The sequence below is a fragment of the Rattus norvegicus genome, chromosome 12 (assembly GCF_021556685.1).
Source record: "Rattus norvegicus strain SHRSP/BbbUtx chromosome 12, alternate assembly SHRSP_T2T, whole genome shotgun sequence".
NCBI classification, from domain to species: Eukaryota; Metazoa; Chordata; class Mammalia; order Rodentia; family Muridae; genus Rattus; species Rattus norvegicus.
Genome location: NC_141545.1, coordinates 34,569,426 through 34,592,494, shown reverse-complemented (window position 1 = coordinate 34,592,494; position 23,069 = coordinate 34,569,426). Strand labels below are relative to the sequence as shown.

Sequence of the window (23,069 nt, the reverse complement as noted above, 5' to 3'; positions counted from 1 at the left end):
TCCCAGTGACTGTTTAAGAGCTCATCTAGTCTGGTTCCGTGGGACCTGCTCCCTTGGCTGGTAAAGGAATGGGTGGCCAGGTACAAGCGGTGGAAATCCAGAGAGAGAGAGAGAGTGAGCGCGACAGGGCGTTGGGAAAAGCCACGCAGCCTTCCTGATATCCATGTCTGGGATGGGTGGAGGCTCTTCCACATTGTCAGGCTCCTTTTGTCCCCCCCCAACCCCCCCGGAGCTGGGGACTGAACCCAGGGCCTTGCGCTTGCTAGGCAAGCGCTCTACCACTGAGCTAAATCCCCAACCCCTGTCAGGCTCCTTTGAATCAGTCGCTTGATCTCAGAAGCAAAAACAAACACTGCCCAGATCATTTCTAAACATTGAAAATGGATTTTTTTTCCCCCTCTTTTTGGAGACAAGGTAGATGTAGCCCAGGCTTGCCTCGAATTCTCTATGCAGCTAAGGATGAACTTAAAGTCCCCGCTCCTCTTGCCTCCCCAGGTGCACACCACCATGCTCTGCAGAAATTGGATTTTTTTTATAACACTGTGTCGTGGAGCGGGGTTGGGTGGAGGGCAGTAACCACGCCCAGCTCATGAAAACCCGGAGTAAAACACGCATCCAAAAACTGGTCCCGTAAATATCCCATCAGCATTTCCGCAGCTGCGTTCTGAAAGACACACCCACTCCAGTCACATGATTGTCAGTTAGGTACCCAGAGCCTGTAATTCCCTTGAGCTCGGAGCCGAGGGGAGGGGAGCATTCGATGGGTGTAGAAAGCCTGTTCGAATTGCGCCCGCCTTTCCCTATCTTTTCTTAGCCCGGCACCTGATTTCTTTCTCCACTGTGGGCTGTTTGGCATTTCTAAATGATTTTACTAAGCAAGCAGTCTGGTTTTGGGGCCTGGGCAATCTGACTCAATTATCTTGTGGCTAGTTATCCATTTAGCGAAGTGAGATATAGCTCTCTCATGGCAACCGATGGGATAAGTAGAACCAGAAAGTTTCAACACTAGGGCCCTTGGGGGAAAGGGCCACATGACAGGGAGTGTTGTAGCTAGCCAGTGGTACGTTTGAGCAAAGTCTCTAGATCCTGAACGTAGACTTGGCCAGGATCCAGAAGGACATACACTGTCACCTCCCTGTTCCTACACAGGTTGTGGCAGTGTCTGTTCTTGTTCATTCTGGTGCATAGCAAGAGCCCCCGACCAATGTTTTGTTTTTGTTTTTGTTTTTGTTTTTTTTTTTACAATCTTCACTCATCTGTCTGTAAAGCACACAGCACATGACAGACAAAGCATGATAATTGAATGAACTGTGCTGGAGACCCAGGTTTGAGGCTCTCCGGGATTACTGTTGGTAGGTCCTTCTGGGACTTTTAAAATGGCGCTGTGGTTCCTCCCGGGTCTGGACATGGCTCTAAAGCTTAGGCTGTCCACATGGAGACCCCGGAATGCTTCAGTGAGTACCTGGGAAGGATAGGGTTGCTACAGTGCCCTCACACTTAACCAGTGAGTGTGTTCCACTCAGAAGGCTCAGTGTGAGGCCGAGTGGGAGGGACTCTAACAGCAGGAGTATGAGTGGCGTTCAGGGTTCAACAGTTGGCAAACATGTCTGTTACGATATTGTGTCATTAAAACATAGGTTATGCAGACCTGACATTAATAGAAGGTAATAATTTATTCCCTAACACTTAAACCTATGAATCATTCACATCCTCAATATCAATAATTAAGTACTAGTGAGCGAGATTACTATCAGGGAATACTGTGACATTATAAATGCATTATGAGGAGAGATAACGCTGGGCACCCATTTGTAAGTTGCTTGTAAGTCTGATATGTGTCTTTAGTCTTCCAGTGGCAACAGGGGAGCTCACATGTCCTTTTCCTCTCTTAGATATCATGGAAGGGAAGGTGAACAAAAGTATTTACCTCAAGGAGGAGAAGGGGGTGACGTTTCTCTACTACGGCAGGTACAAGTCATCCTGTATTAGCAACCCGGCCCAGTGTGGACCTGAGGGTGAGTTGGGGCTGGGGTTCATGCCACCCTGTTAGTGGCACATGTTTTTTGTTTGTTTGTTTGTTTGTTTGTTTTTTCCTTTTTTCGGAGCTGGGGACCGAACCCAGGGCCTTGCGCTTGCTAGGCAAGCGCTCTACCACTGAGCTAAATTCCCAACCCTAGTGGCACATGTTAACAGAGTCTGTGCATGTGTGTGCATGTGTGTATGTGTGCATGTGTATGTGTGCATGGGTGTGTGCGTGCTTAGTAAGTGTGCCCATACTCTAGAGAAGACATCTGGGGATCCTATTCTATCACTTTCTGCCTTATTCCCTGAGATGGAGTCTCTCACTGACCCTGGAGCTAGGCCGACAGCCCTAAGAATCCTTTAGAAATTCCCCTGCTGTAGCACTGGGGTTCCATGTGCACAATGCTATACCTGGATTTTTTTCTTCTAAATGTGGGTTCCAGACATCTGAACTGAGGTCCTCATGCTTGTGCTGTGATTACTGCTGCCTGCTGAATCATGTCCCCAGCCTAAGAGGACAGAGTTCGTGTCAGCTGCAGCATGTGTGAAAGTGTCAGGTACAAGTTAGAAGTTAGAGAGGGGGGAGGAGGGCAGGGTTGCAGCCTGTAGGCCCGTCCCGGAGTCTGAAAGTTAGGACATTGCGTTACAGAGCCAGGAGATCAAAATACTTAACCTTGTAGAAGAATGGGGAACATCCCTGTTTAAAACAGAGCCACTGAGTTATATGTCACTTGGGTTGGGATGGAGCCCGGCCTTTGTGGGAAGGAAATTGATGGGGTGGCTCTCCCAGTGTTATTTCGGTTCTGGGATGCTGATGATGGGTCAGGCCTGGCAGGGTAGGGTGTGCCTGTTAACCCTCAAACCGAGTTCACTTCTTATGTGTTCACTGAGGGTGACTGGATGGTGGCTGGACCTGCTCCAGCCTGTGACCCATGGCTGGAAGTCAAGACAGATGTGTCAAAAAGAAGGCGGGTCCCACCTCTCCCCTTAAGGTCGGGACTTCATGCAGACATAACTGGGCCACATTTGAATCCTTTGGGGACATCTTCCTTTACCATCCAAGCCAGATTCATGTCCTCTTTCTCTTCTCTTCATGACCTATTCACTCAGTTGGCTCCGTCTGTAAGTGTATGGGTGTGTGACCATCCACCAGAGCAGGGGCAACCTGCAGTGGCCACACCCCCTGAAGACCGACTCCTCCCCCAGTAGTCATCAACTGTCAATAATACTTCAGCTGGGGGGTGGTGGTGGAGGGTGGGTGGGACCCGATAAGCCCTTCCCCAGTTTGTGTTGGAACGTTGACTGACTTGGCCTTGGGCAGGCAACCAGAGCCCAGAGCCGCTGTGAGCTTGTGGGGGGTGCTACAACCATGTCAGATCCAGAAGATAGCATTTCACAGCTCTCCTCTCAATCTCCCTGCTCTTAGATTCTTTCTGCCTCCTCTTCTGTGACGTTCCCCATGTCTCGGAAGGGTCCATACAGATGCTCTACTTAGGGATAAACACTCAATAGCCAGACATTCCCAGCACTTTGAACGCTCACAAATCTCTGTATTAACCACTGCCCACTGCAAAAGGAAGCTTCTCTGACCAGGGTTGGCAGCTGCCCTGGTCTATGGGTTTAAAGATACATACTTAGAAGGCACTTTGATCACGTGTCCGTTCATTAAAGCAACTCCCCTGTAAGGTCTACTCCTTCCCCAGCTATAGGCTGTGGACCAAGTTTACAGGACCAGGTATGAACTCCTTCCTGGGAGGAGGGCAAGGCCTCCCATCCAATTAGAAGCTAGTTGGTTACCTCACAACACACACACCACTATTACGCCCGTGGGCATACCTTGCCTAGCAGGTCAGTATTGTCCCATGTTGGGTCCAGCCACGAATAAGAACAACAATTACTTTTCTTCCCTCGGTGGCATGCATAACCCTCTCCAGCACCATGAAAGCTAGCCAGGAGAGAGGCTTCCCAGTCAGTCCTAGCTTGATTTCTCTCTGCCCTGTCACCAAAGTGTGTGGTGTCTTCGGCAACAGGGTCTTACCGTCTAGTTATGGCGGGCAACCCAGAGAAAGGGCAAGAACTTGTGTTGCCTCAGAAGTCTCTGAGGCCTCCCTGACCAATACGTAACTTGCAGGAGGGTATCCGAGATTGGCACTGAGAAGGACCCATATCTTCCGAGAGCCTCATTGTTCACCTATGCCAGGAACTTCTGTTCAAATTCCTCTTTAAAATTATATATTTTAATTAGCTTACAAGGTAGTGAGTGTTCAGAGGTATTTTTCACACATCTCTAGCTTTCATTAGCTCAGCATCCTCAACCCCGTCCTTCCTTCCCCCGACGCCCCTCCCCCATCCATGCTTAACCCTTTAACCTCCAGCATGCCTCACTCTGCTTTCATAGAACATGCATTCTCCTACCACCTCGTACCTTCAGGCCTCGTCCCCTCCCCTTTCTCACGGGCCCTTTCTGGCTTCTCTACAGGCGCTCCAAATTAAACACACAAATCTAAGACTTCAAAGTGAGGCTCTGTGGATGAGAGAGAACACGAGACATTGTGTCTTTCTATACCGGGGGTGGGGGTGGGGGGTGGGGGGGTGACCTCACTTAGTATAATGTTTTCCACTTCCCCCCCGATTCTCATGCAAATTTCATGATTTCATTTCTCCTCTAAAGCAGAATAAAATTCATTCGTGTAAAGGTACCGTCTTCCTATTATTCGTTCAGCGGTTGATAGACAGCCAGGCTGGTTTCATTCTCTGGCTATTGTGTAGAGAGGAACCGTGAAAGTGAATGTACAAGTGTCTCTGTGTCCTATGAGTGTGTGTGTGTGTGTGTGTGTGTGTGTGTGTGTGTGTGTGTGTGTGTCTTGGTGTTTGAACTAACCTACTGTTTGAACTGGTCCCTAGTTCAAATGACATCAAGTTGGGTATTCTCTCTGTGTCTGTCTCTGTCTGTCTGTCTGTCTGTCTCTGTCTCTCTGTCTGTCTCTGTCTCTCTGTCTGTCTCTGTCTCTGTCTCTGTCTCTCTGTCTCTCTGTCTCTCTGTCTGTCTCTGTCTCTCTGTCTGTCTCTGTTCTCTGTCTCTCTGTCTGTCTCTGTCTCTCTTTTTCTGTCTGTCTGTCTGTCTCTGTCTGTCTGTCTCTGTCTCTCTGTGTCTCTGTCTCTGTCTGTCTGTCTGTCTGTCTGTCTGTCTGTCTCGCCACTTTCCTTTCTTGCTCCAGGCTTCATGCATGCTAGGCCAACACTCTATCAACTGAGTACCCAGAGCATCAGCTTCAAGGAGCTGTCTGTGTTCCTCTGGTTACTGTCTCCCTTACCACATAGAGTACCTATGTGGGGAAGCTCAGGCCGGGAATGGACTCTCTGGGGATCTGGGCAACTACCTGCAGACCTAGGCCTCTGTTCTATGCTTCGTTAACTTGGCAAACGCCTCTGCCTCAGACCTTCGGTCCCTGTGTGGCAGCTCCTCCACAGGAGTTGGTGATTGATGGTGGAATACTGTCCCATTTCCTTTCCAGCCTCTGGCACTGTGGGGGACTCTGTCTGGACCACCCCTGGCTCTCTGAGACCTTCACAAGGCAGCACTCGCGGTGCATTTAACTAGCAGGCACAGCTGGTCTGGCTGCCTTGTTGATGCTTCTGTCTAACTCAGCGCATCCCCAACGAGGGGCTGTAGAAAGATTAGGATTTACCGATGCTAACAGGAGCAAAAGATGGAACCAATGTGCTGTGTTATGCTTGTTTCTTTCCCCTTCAGACTTCCTTCTCTGTGTTGATGATCTAAGCTTTTGACAGGTGCTCTTCGGGGCACATTGTGAATCTTTCCACACCACGGAGACACAGACTGATATTTCAATGAGGGCTTCCGCAGGCAGGAGTCATTACTTTGCAGGTTGGCTGAGCTAAAATAAGTGGCTTCACCGGCAGAGTTCACGGCCCACTTTCTCCTTGTCCCGGTTCAGCACTATACTGAATTTTTAATTTTTATTCTTATTACCTAACACCGTATTGAATTTTTCATTTTTATTTCTCTTCCTGGGCAGAGGCACATTTGGCAGAAACAGCATCGTTTTGAGTTGAGTGAAAGGAATTTTTTTTTTTTTTTTTAGCAGCGACGGTTTCTTTTTTTCCTTCGAGGGGTGGGGAACGGGGGAGGAATGACTTCCATGAATCCTTCTGGGGATATGTTTCACAACAAAAATTTCACAATGCGCCTGCTTCATTTCCATACAAAACTGCTTGTTTCTGAGGGCAGTGAGGTGGACCGGGGAGGGGCAGGGTACACCTGAGCCTGATGAAGGAAGGACGGGAGGGAGAGATGTAAGTCTCTTCCTCCCCACAGCCAGTGTGGCCTGGACCTTACCACACCCTCCGGCCTCTGTGATGTTTCTCAACAAACATCATCCTAGCCTAGAGGCTGAGGTCCATCTGTATCTGTAGACATATTAGATATACTAGATATATAGATATTTTAGATAGATTATAGATAGATCTATAGACAGACAGACAGGTAGGAAGGAAGGTAGGTAGGTAGATAGATAGATAGATAGATAGATAGATAGATAGATAGATTAATTTTTAAAACAATTTTCAGTTCTGGGGTTAATCCCATGGCCAGCACCCCGAGCTGATTTATCATTGATCAACATCTTCCACCTTTTCCTTACATTTTGTTGAGAGACAGGGTCTCACTACGTTGCCTAGGTGTCTTGGACTCACTATGTAGCTCAGGCTAGCCTCGAGCTAATGATCCACCTGCCTCAGCCTCCCAAGTGCCTGAGTTACAGACCTGCACCACTGTGCATGACTGTGTTTTATTTATTTCCCCATTTTCACGTGCACATATGTTTGTATGTTTCCATCTGTGTGTATGTGGGGGAGGGATGGTTGTGTGGAGGCCGGGGATTGGGATCAGGAATCTTCCTCGATTGCTCTTCAACTTTATTCCTTGAGGCAGGGTCTCGGTCTCTCTCTCTCTCTCTCTCTCTCTCTCTCTCTTCCTTTTTTCGGAGCTGGGGACCGAACCCAGGGCATTGCGCTTGCCAGGCAATCGTTCTACCACTGAGCTAAATCCACAACCCCCGAGGCAGGGTCTCTCAATCGAACCCAGAGCTGATGGATGTGGTTGGTCTTGCTGGTCAGCCTGCTCTGGGGACTGTCTCAGCACCTCGAGGATGGAATTATAAGCAGGCTGCTATGACCAGGCATTTACAGGGATCCACATTCCAGAAGTCACACTTGTCTGGCAAATGCTTGAACCGCTGAGCCATCTCCTGGATCTTGATTTTCAGTTTTGAATCCACCCAGAACAATTATGCATCCTTATGGGTGCTGCCTGGCACATCGACACATATATGGGGAGGACTAACCAGAGCAGGACAATTCAAAATCTGTCATCCCAAACGTTTGTCAATCACGCATCATTTCTTGGGAGCATTCAAAGTCTTGAGACTCCTCTTGGATAGAAAAAATAAAATGAAGGAATTCCAAACTTGAAATTTGTGCCAGATTCCCCTGGCTTGAGTCAGTCATATGGAGACTTCAACACCAGAAGGCATGAGGCAGCGTGATTGTGACAAGGCCATCAAAAGACTCTAACAGACCAACCCATAAGGCCTTGCAGCAATGATGGCTGGCAATGAGACATCAATTTCCACACCAGAGATAAGAATCTTCTAAGCCTCTGTGTATGACCTCATTTGGCAATAACAGCTAAATCAATTTGGTGTCATTTATATAAATAAGGCCAGGGCAAACGTCCCTGTACCTCTCTCCCTCCTTCTTCTTGTACCCTGATCCGTGGTGGCCTGTGATGATTAGCCCTCAGGAGAAAAACTTGGCTCATTGACACGTTCACATCCCTGGCCAGGAGCAAGAGCCAAGCAATTGCTTTATTTCTATTTTTTATACACGGGTTCAGCAGGTGGCTAGCTTAACATACACATGCACATACAAACACACATATACAGTGTACATGGCAAGGCACAGGTTATCTAAGCAGTGTAACCTCAGGGAGGCCTGTAACCCATGGAAGACTCCTGCCAGGTCTGTGCTTTGATGGACCTGTATGAAACGTGGGCCCAGACCTGCCTGTGTGCCTGCCAGATACTCTTGTCCATCAAGAGCCTAGCTGGTCAGTTACATTCTCTTTGCATCTGTGACCTGACTCATTCACAGTAAGGAAGGCCATATCACCTACGTAGGGTAACACACTGACCCCATCATGGGGTCTTGGTTTTAAATGTACTACAATAAACTACCTTGACAAAAATCAACTTAGGGAGAAAGTATTTATTTATTTAAGTCAAAACTCCAGGTTATAAGCCACCATTGTAGGGAGGTCAAAACAGAAGGAATTTATAAAACTGTCCCTCAGGACACATCCACAGTCAAGAGCAGAGAGAGAATGAGTATATGCATATGTTGTTCTCAACTAGTTTTCTCTACTCCTATATAGTTCAGGACCCAAGCCTAGGGAATGGTGTTGCCCACTGTGGGCAGTCTGGGTCTTCTTCTTCTTCTTCTTCTTCTTCTTCTTCTTCTTCTTCTTCTTCTTCTTCTTCTTCTTCTTCTTCTTCTTCTTCTTCTTCTCCTCCTCCTCCTCCTCCTCCTCCTCCTCCTCCTCCTCCTCTTCCTCCTTCTTTTTCGATTTATTTATTTATTGTATATAAGAACACTGTAGCTGTCTTCAGACACACCAGAAGAGGGCATCAGATCTCATTACAGATGATTGAAAGCCACCATGTGGTTGCGGGGATTTGAACTCAGAACCTCTGGAACAGAGTCAGTGCTCTTAACCACTGAGCCATGTCTCCAGCCCTCAGTCTGGGTCTTCTTACACTAGTTAAAGCAAGCAAGACAGTCCATCACAGATATGCCCACAGACCGACCTGATCTAGACGACTCTCTATTGAGACTCTTTTCCTGGGTGGTTTTAAGTTGTGTCAGCTTGATGATTAAAACTAGCCATCACCCATATCCATGCTGGGCATCTGTGAAACATGGTAGCTGCTCTTTTCTCTGCCTACCTCACACCTTCACCCACAGGCAGTTAGCAGCCGAGGCATTACCTTGAAAAAAAAAAAAGAGCTTTCCTTTTTCACAAGAACACCCCCTGGGGAGCATATTCTGAAATATATACAATTTAAGATATGTCAAAAAAAATTAGCTTCAAGTTCTGTTTGGAACGTTCCTTCAAAACTTTGAAGCAAACCATATGACTCAGAAACGGGGGGTTGCTGGGGATGTGATGCCGGGCAGACATAAAAATGACAGTGGAAAAGTGTATTTACGGATGTGGGAGGACATCCCGGAGGCTGTAAATCTTTTAAAAGGTGCTGTGTGTATGCGGAATGAGTGAATCAGTTTCTTCCTGTGTAAAATCGTTGTCAGGATCGGGGTGAGCAGGTGGGGTGGAGACCGTCACGAAAAGGTTCACGTTCGCACAATCCAGAGGCAGTCAGCTTGGGTCCGTGTCTGACTTCCTTCTGTCACTCACTGAGTGGTCTCGGTTCCCTCTTCTGTGACTTGGGAATGGGAGCGTTGCACTATTTGGAAGGAGGCGATGGGTCAGGTCGCACTCTCGGGACGGCACTTGTCCTTCACCGGATAGAGCTGTGTCATTTCGTGCCTCTGAAGCACTAACTGATAAATGCCTACTTCTCTCTTCAGGAGTGTCATTTTCATTCTTCTGGAAGACTCAAGGAGAACAGACCCGACCAGCCCCCTACGCTTATGGGGGGCAGGTCGTCTCTGACGGGTTCAAAGTCTGCTTTAGTGGTGGAAAGGGCTCTGTGGAGCTGTACACACGAGATAATTCCATGACGTGGAAGGCCACCTTCAACCCTCCGGGTGAGTGTAGCACCAAAAGGAGCTTCCGTCCCATTAGTGTGGCACAGGGCTCCTTCCTACCAGCAGCTCGAGAAGGTACCAGAAGGATACTGGTCACAAGGTGGCTTCACACCAAGGTCAAAGCCCTATGAGCTCACTGTGTGATTGCTGCTGCCCTAGTGGCTGTGTGAGGCTGGTTTTCTGCATGATGGAGGTGACATGGCAGGTGCCCAGTAATTGTCTGGGACTAAGGTGGAAGCTATGTGCAGAAGACAGACCATGATTTAAATCCCCCTGTCTTTGCACCATTCGGTGATATGGCCTTGAAACTGCCCTCACGGTGCAAAATGTTCTGGGGAAGACAGGCTGCTAATCAGAGAGCAGGCAGTAAGGCAGGAGGAGAGGTGGTGGTAGTGTATGGTCTTATTAAGGACGTACCTTTAGAACCAGTCAGAGGGGACCGGGATGCCAAGGGCCTGAGTTTCAGCGTAAGAGAAGAAGCTCTGTGGTATGCTATTAGCTGAGTTGGAGACTGGGCATCTGAAACAAGGAGCAGGAAAGATAGTGTAAGATTTTAGAGGAGGAACGTGACTAGGTCCACAGAAGGATTTCATGTGGCATGCAGGAAGGGCCTGGATAGAAACTAGCCAGGATAGAGTCAGAGGTCTCCATGATAAGCCTTGAGAACAGCGGTTCTCAACTTACCGGTCGAGATTCCCACCGGGGTCACAGATCAGATATACTGCTTATCAGATATTTAAATTACAATTCATTACAACAGCAAGATTACAGTTATGAAGTAGGGGTGAAAATTATTTTATGGGGGGGGTCATCGCAACACGAGGAACTGTATTATTTTTTTTAATTTTTTTCTTTTTTTTTCTTTTTTCCGGAGCTGGGGACCAAACCCAGGGCCTTTCGTTTGCTAGGCAAGCGCTCTACCACTGAGCTAAATCCCCAACCCCGAGGAACTGTATTATTAAAGGGGTGCGGCATTGGTTAAGGTTGAGAACAGTATCTTTGAAGCCGCCCAGCATCCTCTTCTGGCTCATTTGAAGGAGGTGACACAGCTTAATTGTAAAGATGTCAGGCCAGGTCCTAACTCTGTACTTTGTAGCTTTACTGGCCTGGTATCATATTCAAAAACTTTTCTTCCATTTCTTCATTTGTAACTGAGAAGAGTAACAGTTACTATTTCACTGGGAGACAGCCTGCTGATGGATCAAAGGAGTCTTGAACAATGGGTGGCAGAATCCGGGGAGACTTGGGTTTGCTCCGTGGGTGTCGGACTTGCTTCAGCTGAACTCGTAGTTCCTCCTCTGCAAGGTGGGGAAAAGCAGCAAGGGACGATATCAAATTTCTGGATTCTTTCCCACCTCCAAGGCTGGAAACACCTTTGCCTTCCCGCTTGTGGAGGCTCTGTCTGAGTCTCTGCGAAGGCTCTCAGTGAGGACCGCTTGCGGTCAAGGTTTCCTAGGTAACAGCTCATCCCCCCCACCCCCCCATGGGCCCTGGGCCTGTGGCAAGCATCAGGCATCTAGCAGGTTCTCTGAAACGGAACATGTGCTGTTTTCCAACCCAGGGATGCCGAGAGAGACTTGTAAACATCCTTTTCTCATCTGCTCCTCATTTGTTCACTGGAGGGCTTTGTTATTCTTGCTTGCAAAGTCAAGCACAATAACGTTTTGTTGGCCCTGCCCAGGGCCCAAGTGTTCCTCAGAGCGTCAAGATTACTGAAGTGTTACGCAATCCCCAGCAGGAAGCTCTGATGTAATCACTGGCAGTCCACAGTGACCCACGGGCAGGGGCGCTGTGTGTCCTTCAGAGGGGGGCTACTCTGTGTCACCTTTGTCAACCCCAGGAGCATGTCTTACACCCAGGCTTACAAAACAGATGTCTTTGTGGGCCAGTCTTCCTACTGATGAGAAGGAGGACCCAGAGGCTTCCAAGGAGGTGTCTGATGGAGCCAGGAGGCTGGCTATAGTCATTGTGTCACCTCATGTTGATTATATATGTTGTCATAGAGGCAATGTCCGGTCAGGCCTTTGAGGTTTTTAGATTCTCAATGTCCGTTGGAGTGAGCTATGACCAGAGGTTGTGATGTCATGTCAAAAGCCAGGTCTTCCAAGTTCCCATTGGAAACAAAAGAGAGTCGCCACCCCGGCTTCGCCTTTTAATGACAGGAGGGGGTAGGGGAGCTGCCTCCTAGTGGAGCGCCCGCCCTCCTATACAGCCTAGTCAGCATGGCGGCCCATCCTCAGTGAAACCAGGTTCCTACTCTGCCTCTTCTTCGGTTCTGTAGACCAGGTGCATGGCCGCTAGTCTGGCACGATTATACTATAGCCTCCATGTTTTAAAGCATTAAAAACCCATAGTGAAACTGAGTCCACGGAACAGAGGGCTCCCAGGGGCCTCCCCAGCTCTGTGCATGACCAACCTCCCCACAGCAGCATCCCACCCCTGGACTATGCTTCAGGGATGTGCCGTGCTCATGTGGGCGTATTTGGGGGGATGTCGGGGTCCATTCCTGGCATCATACATCTTGTCTGTTGGGGGAGTCTGTTTTGAGCTTGGACCTTTTACCTACCTTTAAGCGGGGTGTTCACTCGCTCACTGTGAGGTCTGAGAGCTCTTTGCCCATTTCGTGTAACAGCATCCACTGAAGATATTTCCCCAGCCATGGCTGGCCTTTTCCTCCTATGCTCAACTTCTTTCACAGAGCAGATGTTTCCAGTTTTAATGGAGACCAGTTTATCACGTTCTATCCCGGATCATGCTTTTTCTGATATACCTATACCTATACCTGATATACCTATACCATACCTATACCATACCAATACCTATACCATACCAATACCTATACCATACCAATACCTATACCATACCAATACCTATACCATACCAATACCTATACCATACCTATACCATACCAATACCTATATCATACCTATACCTATACCATACCAATACCTATACCATACCTATACCATATCATACCTATACCATACCATACCTATACCTATACCATACCTGTACCATACCATACCTATACCATATCATACCTATACCATACCATACCTATACCTATACCATACCTGTACCATACCATACCTATACCTATACCATACCTGTACCATACCATACCTATACCTATACCATACCAATACCTATATCATACCTATACCTATACCATACCAATACCTATACCATACCTATACCATACCATACCTATACCATAACATACCTAAACCTATACCATACCTGTACCATACCATACCTATACCTATACCATACCTATACCATAACATACCTAAACCTATACCATACCTGTACCATACCATACCTAAACCTATACCATACCTGTACCATACCATACCTATACCTATACCATACCTGTACCATACCATACCTATACCTATACCTATACCATACCAATACCTATACCATACCTATACCTATACCATACCTATACCTATACCATACCTATACCATACCAATACCTATACCATACCTATACCATACCAATACCTATACCATACCTACACCAATACCATACCTATACCTCTATCTATCTATCTATCTATCTATCTATCTATCTATCTATCTATCTATCTGATCTACATATACATATGTAGTATCAAGGGACTAGAGAGACAACTCAGTTGTTAAGAGCACTTGCTGCTTTTCCAGAGGATCTGAGTTCAATTCCCAGCACCTACATGGCAGTTCATGACTGTCTACAAGTTCAGTTCTAGGGGTTTTGACCACCTCTCTGCCTTCCATAGGCACTGCATGCATAGGGCACACAGACAGACAGACAGACAGACACAAGCCAGACAGTTTTATTTCAACTTAACACAAGCTAGAGTCATCAGAGAGCCTCAACTGGGAAAATGGCTCTATGAATTGAGGCTATGGGCAGGCCTGTAGGGCATTTTCTTAATTAGTGATTGATTAGGAAGACCTAGCCCATTGTGGGCGGTACCATCCCTGGGCTGACTGAGCAAGCCATGGGGAGCGAGCCAGCATCCCTCCATGGTCTCTGCATCAGCTTCTGCCTCCAGGTAAGACAATACCCATATACACAGAGTCAAACAAACAAGTAAGCAAGCAAACAAACTTTTTTAAAAGTCAGATTCAACCTCATACTGAGATTTTCAGCTAGGATTAGTGTCTGGTTGGTTGATGCTTGGGTCTGGCCTTTTAAACAAGTCTTTTATTACCTTCGATTGTGGGTGTTTACACTTCTGACCATTGCGTTAAAGTAATACAGGGTCTTCTTAAATTGCTTTTGGAACCTGGGGGTGGGAGGGAAGATCGTGTGCTCCAAAGGACCAAGGGGAATCAGGTTATGCTAGAATCCATAGTTGGATTCACCAAGGTCAAGGGTGATCAATTACCGCATGAAGGGGGAGATGTGCTTACGGACTTGGGAAACTCATGTAGGTCTTTACTCTCTTCCAGGTCCTTACTGGACTCACGTCCTGTTCACATGGAAATCCAAGGAGGGCCTGAAGGTCTACGTCAACGGGACTCTGAGCACCTCGGATCCGAGTGGGAAAGTGTCTCACGCCTATGGGGATCCCCATATCAACCTGGTCATAGGGTGTGAGCACGACCGGACCAAGCGTTACGAGAACGGAGCTTTCGATGAGTTCATCATCTGGGAACGTGCGCTGACTCCCTACGAGATCAAGATGTACTTCACAGCTGCCGTCGGTCAGTGCCTGGGACGACTGTTCGTGGGTCTGGGGTCTGCACCTAGAAATGTTCAGCTCAGGGCTCCACCCCACCTTCAGCTTCACCAGCTCTTGTCACGGCAGATGTGAGCTGTGTCTTAATGAACCTTATAAGTATACTCATGTTTCTGAACACCTGTTCCCCAAGATGAATGAAAAAACGGTTCACCGGAGACACACTGAGATTAATATTCCCACATCCTTGTAGGCTCCATGGGGCATGAGAAGGCTGATTACAGATGTTTCAGTGGCAAACATTCAGGCCCTTAACAAATGCCTACCACGTACACGTCCCGTGTGCATTCTCTCTGCTGGGCCTCGGACCCCAAAGTACCTTCTCCTTGTTCGGTTATACGTGATCGCTCAGAACGGGGACCTATAGGCAGGGGACATGGTGTAATTCTTCATTTCGTCACGGGATTTTTAAAAAGCTTTGATAAATTCATTCATACGACGTCTGCGTAACCATTTAAAGTGAGCAATTACAAAAAGATAGGGCTAGAATGATAGTTCAGTAAGTAAAGCGCTCGCTTCTCAAGCACAAGGACCTGAGTTCAAATCCCAAGGCCCACGTTAAAAAAGCAGAGTGTGGTGATATGTGCTTTTAATCCTAGCACAGGGGAGGCAAAGACAGGAAAAACTCTTGGACTCACTGTCCAACCCATCTCCCTTATCAGTGAGTCCCAGATCCTAGTTTAAAAAAAAAAAAAAAAAGGCAGCTCCTTGGGGATGACCCCGGGGTTGACCTCCACTTCTATATGCACGCACAAAAATAAAAATTATGAGGTAAACTGTTTGATAGTATTGAGCAGATTCACAGGCTTACAACCACGGTCTCTGTATGGTTTTCAATAGTTCAGTGTCGTTAACGGACAGCCATGTTGCTGCCTCTCCTGACTTCTGCCACTGACCTATTTCTCGTCTCTGGGGTTCACCTGTTGGAGATATTCCATACAAATGCTACCACTTACTGGCATCTAGAAAGGTGGGATGTTCCTCCCGCAATCCCAGGCCCTGCCACTCAAAGTGGGGAGCAGCGTCTGTGCAGAGACAGAGAGAGGAGAGGGCCAGGTCCAGATGGTGAGATCTCAGTGCACACGTCTGTGAAACGTAGAAACATTGCCATCTGCCTGATGACCCCATAGCAAGAATCACACAGGGACTGAGCTAGAGCAAGGCAAGGCAGTCTTGCTTCTCATCTCAGTCTCATGGGGCCACTCAGTGATATGGTGGGGAGCTCCATTCCCATCGCCAGACATGACACAAACACGTGGCATGGCTGCCCTGTAAATGCTTGGTCCCTGAGTGACGAATGTCGCTGGATCTTGGAGAACAAAGTGCTTTTGGGGTCCAGCTTAACATCACCAGCTAGCTCACCCCACCCAGTCCCAAGGGGCCCGTCACTCTTGAGCCAGCCAGGATGATGATGTCATTTCCTCAGGTCACCCAAAGCAACCTCGAGACATTTCCCAAAAATGAGGTCAAGTATCAAAGAGAAGTCTGTGTTCTCATCTGGAGACAAGAGAATTAGAAAGAGCCGGTGAAGGGGAGGGGCAAGTGGAGGCTTCATCTTTGACCTTGAACATCTTATGGGGAGTGGCTCATTATTAACCATGGTCATCAGCAACCAGAGTTCCTCACAGTAGTTTCGTCTCCTCCGAAGTAGTTCCGTCTCCTCCGCAGTAGTTCCGTCTCCTCCGCTACATTTGGGGTGGTGTCCAGTCTACCTGAGTCTAGTGTATCCATTTCTTTTACATTGCAAAAACAGACCAGACATAAGCTACTTCCTTAAGTGGGATCGATTTATATTGGCTCACGATTTCAGAGGGTTCAGCTGGGAGCTAGTAGGCTCCATACATTTGAGTGGGGACATCACAGCAGGAAAGGACATCTGTTCACACCACACAGGAAGTGGGAGGGGATAAATGAACCCTCAGGGACCTGTCCCTAGTGTCTCCAGTTAGGCTCTGCCTCCAGAGTTTCTCAGAGTCCTTCCAAAAACAGTGTCACCAGCTGGGGACCCAGTGTTCCAGTGTGGGAGATGCTTCTGATTCAAACACCTAGTGATTAAGGGTCCTGTGTTTTATCTGTAATGAGTCTGGGTGCCAGTGGTGGCTGTTTCTCATTCTTTCTTTGTTTGAAATCCGTGAGACCTTGCATAAAATCATCCTTTTATGTGATGGCTTGCATGAGCGGTGTTCAGAAGCAATTTACAATATAAATGGGAAAATAATTTCTGCCGGGCAAATCCATATAATCTACATTTTAGGCTGATTTATGAGCCCTTTATCTTCCCAGCAACATCCAGACTCAAAATATCCCGGTCCTCCGTAGGGCGCCTCAAGCTGGTAAATTCTGAATAAGGACAGACCTCCCTGGGGACGACAAAGGGTGACTTAGCCTTCCTTGAAGCATGGCTTTGGTTTTTATCTTTCAGGTAAATATCCTCCGCTGTCTTCAACACCACCAGCGATGCCTACAGCACACCCTGTGGTGAGCAGGGTCTTTTCCCTTTTTACCCTGTGTGTGAGTCACTTTTCGTAGCTGGGACAAAATATCTGAGGAGACAACCCAAGGGAGAAGGGATTTCAGTCCGTTGTGTGCTGAGGGCCTGAGACAAGACAGAACTGTGGTAGAAAAGCCAAGTGGAGGAAGGACGCTTGTTCCGTGCTCCGTAGCACCCAGGAAGTGGGGGTGCGGGGGTCAGAAGAGGGGTTCAGGGAGGGGGTGGGAAAGGAGAAAGAGGGTCTGAGGGTAAACCAACCCCCAATGGCCCATTCTCTTTCCTCCACTTAAACCCACTGTCTACTGCTCATACCATAACACACAGACTCACATCAATGGATTTAATTCATTGATAACTTAGCACGCTGCCTTGACCCAATCACCTCTTGATAGTGCCATGGGCCGGAGGCCAAGCTCTATAACACAGGAGGCTCTGAGCGGAACTCACATTCAAACCACAGTCCCACCGTCTCGTTGTAGTGTTGGTTTGCGATGTGTGCCAGCAGGCCCAGCATCCTATCCAGAACGAACTAACAAAGGGAGAGGAGTCAATTTCAGGGTAATTCTTGGTGCCCAGAGTGGTTGGGAGAGGGATCCCCTTGGGTCCTGTTCCTTGGAATGCTAGGAGGAAAGGAAATTCTTCGGAGCCAGTGATCCCTGAAATGGTTTCCTCTTTCCTGAGACCCAACTTTCCTCGGCAGCTTCCTTTGGTGCCTTTTCTTCTGATGTCAGAGAAGTGGGTTGATTTGTACAGAATGCGTCTGCTTTAACTTAGCCTTTGTGTCTAGAATGTCCCTTGCTCAGAATTTGCCTGATGGTGAGTGCCTGGACTCTCGTCCACTTGGATTCAGGAGCTCATCTTTCAAACGATCCTAGTTTCAGAAGGGGGCTGTGAGGATGGGATACTGTTCTGTGCAGATTCTTATGGGCCCAGAGTCAGGGGTCACCCTGAGTTTCTATAGAATATCCTGGTCTTAGTGCCTAGCAGGAACCCATGTGGCTACTACTGTGTTTCAGATGCCCACAGATGCCTACCACCCTATCATCACCAACCTGACTGAGGAGAGAAAACACTTCCAGAGACCCAGAACCGTGCTGAGATACCTTCAAAACGTGTCCCTCAGCTTGCCCAATAAATCGCTCTCCGAGGAAACTGCGCTGAACCTCACAGAGGTAAATTTTCTGCTACCTTTGACTTGTGGGTTAGGGCTGATGCATGACGGGGCCATGGATTAGAGAATTAGAAAGATCTAGATGACTCAGCAGTTAACACTTGCTTCCCTTACAGAAGACTCGAATTTGGTTCCTAGCACCCAGGTTAGGTGATTCACAGCCATTCAGAACTCCAGATTTATGGAATAAAACAGTCTCTTTTGGCTTCTATGGGCACGTACACACATCTGGCATACAATCTCTCTCTCTCTGTCTCTGTCTCTGTCTCTGTCTGTCTCTGTCTGTCTCTGTCTCTGTCTCTGTCTGTCTCTGTCTCTCTGTCTCTCTGTCGCTCTGTCTCTCTCTCTCACACACACACACTAAAATCTTAAAAAAAAAAAGCAAGACCAAGAACCTTGCCTTACAGAATTTGAGCATCTTGTAAACAGGAATTTAGAGCTGGTCCAGGCCAGCTCTGCTACTCAGTGAAGCCTTCTTGAGCTGGAAATTGGTTCTTCGTTTCACTTGCCCAGCATCTAACCTTTCTGGACCACCTAGCTGGCCTTCGGAGCCAATTGGGGTTGCAACTCCTGGTCTCAAGTCTGATGTCTCCTTGGCAATAAGGAAGAGGTGGAGTGAGGGATATTGACTGCTGTGATAGGGGCCACTGATTGCTATGCACAGTGTGACATCCTAAAGTTACCCAGGGCATCCCGTGTGTGTGGTACTTAGGATATTAACATCGTTCCTCCCAATGGTCCCCAGGTAGAGGAAAAAGCTTGAGGTACACCATGGCTGTATGGTCTTCTTGAGCCAGGGGTCTTGGCTGGTATGAAGGGAGAAGGGATGTTTGAGGTGGACCATTCTTAACCAATTACAGCCCAAGGGTATGACTGGGGAGTGGATTCTAGCTGTTAGGCCCACCTTTGTGCTGTAGGTCACAACTCTGTACTCCTGGGAATGAATGTTGCTGGCTTCCTGGCTATTCTGAGACTTGGAGGCAATAGTCACAGTGACCATGTCTCAGGGGACCAAGTGGATCCCTGTATACTTTGGTGTCTGGTGCAGGGTCACTTTTTCCCAAGGGCTCGCATTTCCTGGGGTGCACACCCAGGGAAGACACATAAACCTGGGGTATAGTGGTCAGAGGCTCTGTGGAGTGGCTGGAGGCCAGTAGTTTTCTTGATGGGTTGAAAGAAGCAAGTTGGATGTTTGAGATCTCATCGTCTCTCAGAACACTTAGGTTCTAGAATTCTACATCACCAGGAACTATCATGGCTTTCAAGGGGTTGAGGGGCTGCCATGAATTTGGATTCTGGAAAGTGCTTTGAAGGGTAGGTCTGGGTAGCTGAGCTCAGGTTCTAGGCTGACCCCAGGTTTGACCCCCAGCCCTGTGCTTTTAGTAATTTGGTAGACACATTGTCTAACCCTATAGACTTCACTTTCCTGGGAGATGTAGAGAAATCGTGCTGTCCAGGTCCCTAGCTGGTACCCACAGGGTGATAATAAGACCCAGAGCAGGTGTGGAACATGGTGTCTGAGTCTTTGGCATTGATAGTGACTGGATGGGTCTGCTATGTGACCCTACTTTATGCACGCTGACCACTGACCCATTAGTGTTGAGGGCACTGTGTTGTGGGACCATAGTGTCTCTACAACCACAACTAGCCCTTTGTCTGTGTGTCTGGATGTGTTGGGGATGGGGAGGGTGGGTGGCTGTCAGGGGATCAGAAGAGAGACTTGATGTAGCACTTACTCTAGGATGAGCCCTCTTCATTACGTCACATACCATCCCCCCCACTGGTGATGTACAAGTTTGCCCAAACTTGGGGATTTTTCCACCCAATCCCAGCCCCTCCTCCTGTGGAAATGGGGAGTGTGCCACATGGGAAATTCTGCCCATTCAAGCTCTGTTTTATGATTGGCTGGTCTGCCATGTTAATTCTGTCCTCCTAGGCCAGGGATTGGTCTAGGTGAGGTCAATGGGCCCAGGGTGGAGCTATGAGGTAGCTGATAGGGATGAAGCGAGACAGGCCTTTATGGCCATGGTGGTTCCAAGTCCTTCGTAAGATGACGTATTGGAACACAGGCTTTGATGGAGGTCACATGGGAAACATTTCCTAGGCTTGGTGGCTTTGCTCTTTGCCTGTTACTTCTTTGTCTCTCTACTAAACCTGACGGATTCAGAGACTGCAAACCCAGATGCCTCTGGGGTTCAATAATCAAAGTAATGGATTCAAGGGGCAGGACCAGCAGGCGGGCAGCTGACCTGTTGGGGAGTAGCAGCCAGCTACTCAAAGCTTCTCCATCTCAACCTTCAGAGTCATCTTTTCTGATTTCGCAAGGGGAGCCTTAGTCTTGAAAACATGGCGGGGATTTTAACAGGAAATGTGCACAGAACGAATGAAAGCCAACTCAAGACTGAGGGAGCCCAGTTGTCCTCGATTTGAGGGCCCCCCACAGCCTGTGCCGACCCTGGTGCCCTGGGGACAAACCATACAGAACGGCTCCCAGAACTTGTCAACTCTGATTCAACAGGAAACGAAATTTCTAGGTAGTCATTGTCCAACTTTCTGTAGTGTCCTGACTCATAACCATCCTTGATGGCCAAGTGCAATGGCTGGAGGCCACTTCCTAGACTATGTAAGTAGTGTTAGTCACATGTGCTCCCAAGTGCGAGGTCCATAGTACATGTACAGAGACTAGTGACCCACATACAATATTCATATTGGAGTCCTCAGTCTTGAACACAAGAACTGTGAAATACCTTAATAATTAACAATAACAACCAAAAATATCTATGTGGTCTGCATGGTGAAATAATATTTTTGTGTGTTGGATCAAGTAAATAAAATATACTATTTAATTGATTCACTCCCCTCCCCCAAATAAGTAGCTGACTGGAAATATAAAGGTATTTGTGGTAGCACACACCTATAATCCCAGCACCTGGGAAACTGAGGCAGAAGGATTTGAGTCTACATCATGAGCTCCTGCCCCCCCCCCAAAAAAAAAGAAAAAAAAAGAAAAAAAAAAGAAAAAAATCAGATTTGACTATTGTGGTTCATTCATTTCTGTTCTCAGAACTGCTCTGTGTTCCTCAGACCAAATATGAAACATGCATGGCCTAAATTTTAGGGACATATGGTGACTTATTTATACACAGTCTAGCCTGCTTCTGCACACTGTGGTGGAGTTGAAGGTCTAGCCTGACAACCTGAAGTCCTAACTTTGTGGTTTTTAAGAAAAAAAAAGGGGTTGGGGATTTAGCTCAGTGGTAGAGCGCTTGCCTAGCAAGCGCAAGGCCCTGGGTTCGGTCCCCAGCTCCGAAAAAAAGAAAAAAGAAAAAAGAAAAAAAAAGAAAAAGAAAAAAAATCTTTGGGGCTGTGGATGTGGCCCAGTTGAAAGAGCGCTTACCCAACAGACATGAAGTCCTGGGTTTGATCCCAGAACCACACAAACCAAGGGTGGTGGTGCACACCTGTAACCCTGGCACTTGGGAAGCAGAGGGAAGAGGGTCAGAAGTTCAAGGCCTTCCTTGGCCTCAGTCATTCTGTGTACAGTGAGTTTGAGGCCAGCCTGGGCTATATGAAACCTTATGGAAGAGGAAGAGGAAAAAGGGAAGGAGAAAGAGGTGGGAGGAGGAGGGATAGGAGGAGGGGGAATGAGAGGAGGAGAAGGGGAGGGAGAGGAGGAGGAAAAGGAGAAGGAAAAGGGGAAGGAGGAGGGAGAGGGAGGAAGGGGAGGAGGAGAGGAAGGAGGTGGGAGAGGAAAAGGAATAAGGAATAAAAGAAAATGCTTGCCAATCTGCTCAGGGAGAGAAAGCAGAAACATTTTGCAGTCATTAGTTAAGCCCCTTCACTTTAGAGTGTTAATAAACAGCTGTGAAATGAAGATGAAGGGGAGAAGGGAGCTTTGATAATGCATTCTGCACGTACTTAGTGTCTTTGTCGAGAAGGGATAGGATTTTGATGGCCGTGGCTACCTCATGGTTCTCAACCTAGGGGTCGTGACCCCCTTGCCAAACCTCTATCTCCAAAAAGTATTTGCATTATGATTCATGACAGTAGCAAAATTACAGTTATGGGGTAGCAATGAAGATAATTTTATGATTGGGGGGGTCACCACAACAGGAGGAACTGTATTAAAGGGTTGAAACATTAGAAAGGTTGAGAACCACTGGGTAGAGGAAACAGGAGAGTGAGTCTGCCTTCCAGTTTGAGTCTGGTGTCTGTAAAGACTGAGACAGATGAGGCGTCATGCAGTTGGGAGGGGTGGGGATTGAGGCAAACTTCACTGACATAGCTACCCTGCTCAGCCTTGCTCAGGGGTCACATGGGATGCTGTCATGCTATGTGGCCTGCAACCAATGCTTTTCTTCCCCCAAAGGACGTAGGAAGACCAGTTTCCACCTATCTCTCCCTATTTGAAAATGCTAAAATTTAATTTTATTGTTTTGGAAGAAGAATGAGTCAGACCAAGTTTTAAGGTGACTGACTGAGTGGCAGTGGCTTCTGCTTTGTAGAGGTGACGTCTAGCTGGTATAAATGGCTTATTGTCAGGTTTCATGAGTGTGATCATTCACTCACTGCATCATTCATCCATCTATCCATTTATACATCCATCTATCCATCCATTAATTCACCCACTCATCATCCATCCATCCATCCATCCATCCATCCATCCATCCATCTACTCATGCATCCATTTATCCAGCCATTCATCCACTCATCCATCCATCTATCTAATCTTCTATCCATCCCTCCTTCCATCTACTCATCCATCCATCCACCATTCATTCATCCATCATCTATCTATCCACCC

General features: G+C 47.6%; 1 protein-coding gene across 3 annotated transcripts in view; it reads left to right on the top strand.

The window, feature by feature from the left end:
* Adgrd1 (adhesion G protein-coupled receptor D1) overlaps nt 1–23,069 on the top strand; it is a 114,344-nt gene that overhangs the window by 14,474 nt on the left and 76,801 nt on the right. For all 3 annotated transcript variants that reach the window (NM_001432115.1, NM_001432114.1, NM_001432116.1), the window contains 5 exon segments: nt 1,893–2,015; nt 9,691–9,870; nt 14,314–14,568; nt 17,026–17,081; nt 18,111–18,266. In NM_001432115.1, the coding sequence (NP_001419044.1) occupies nt 1,893–2,015; nt 9,691–9,870; nt 14,314–14,568; nt 17,026–17,081; nt 18,111–18,266 (770 nt within the window).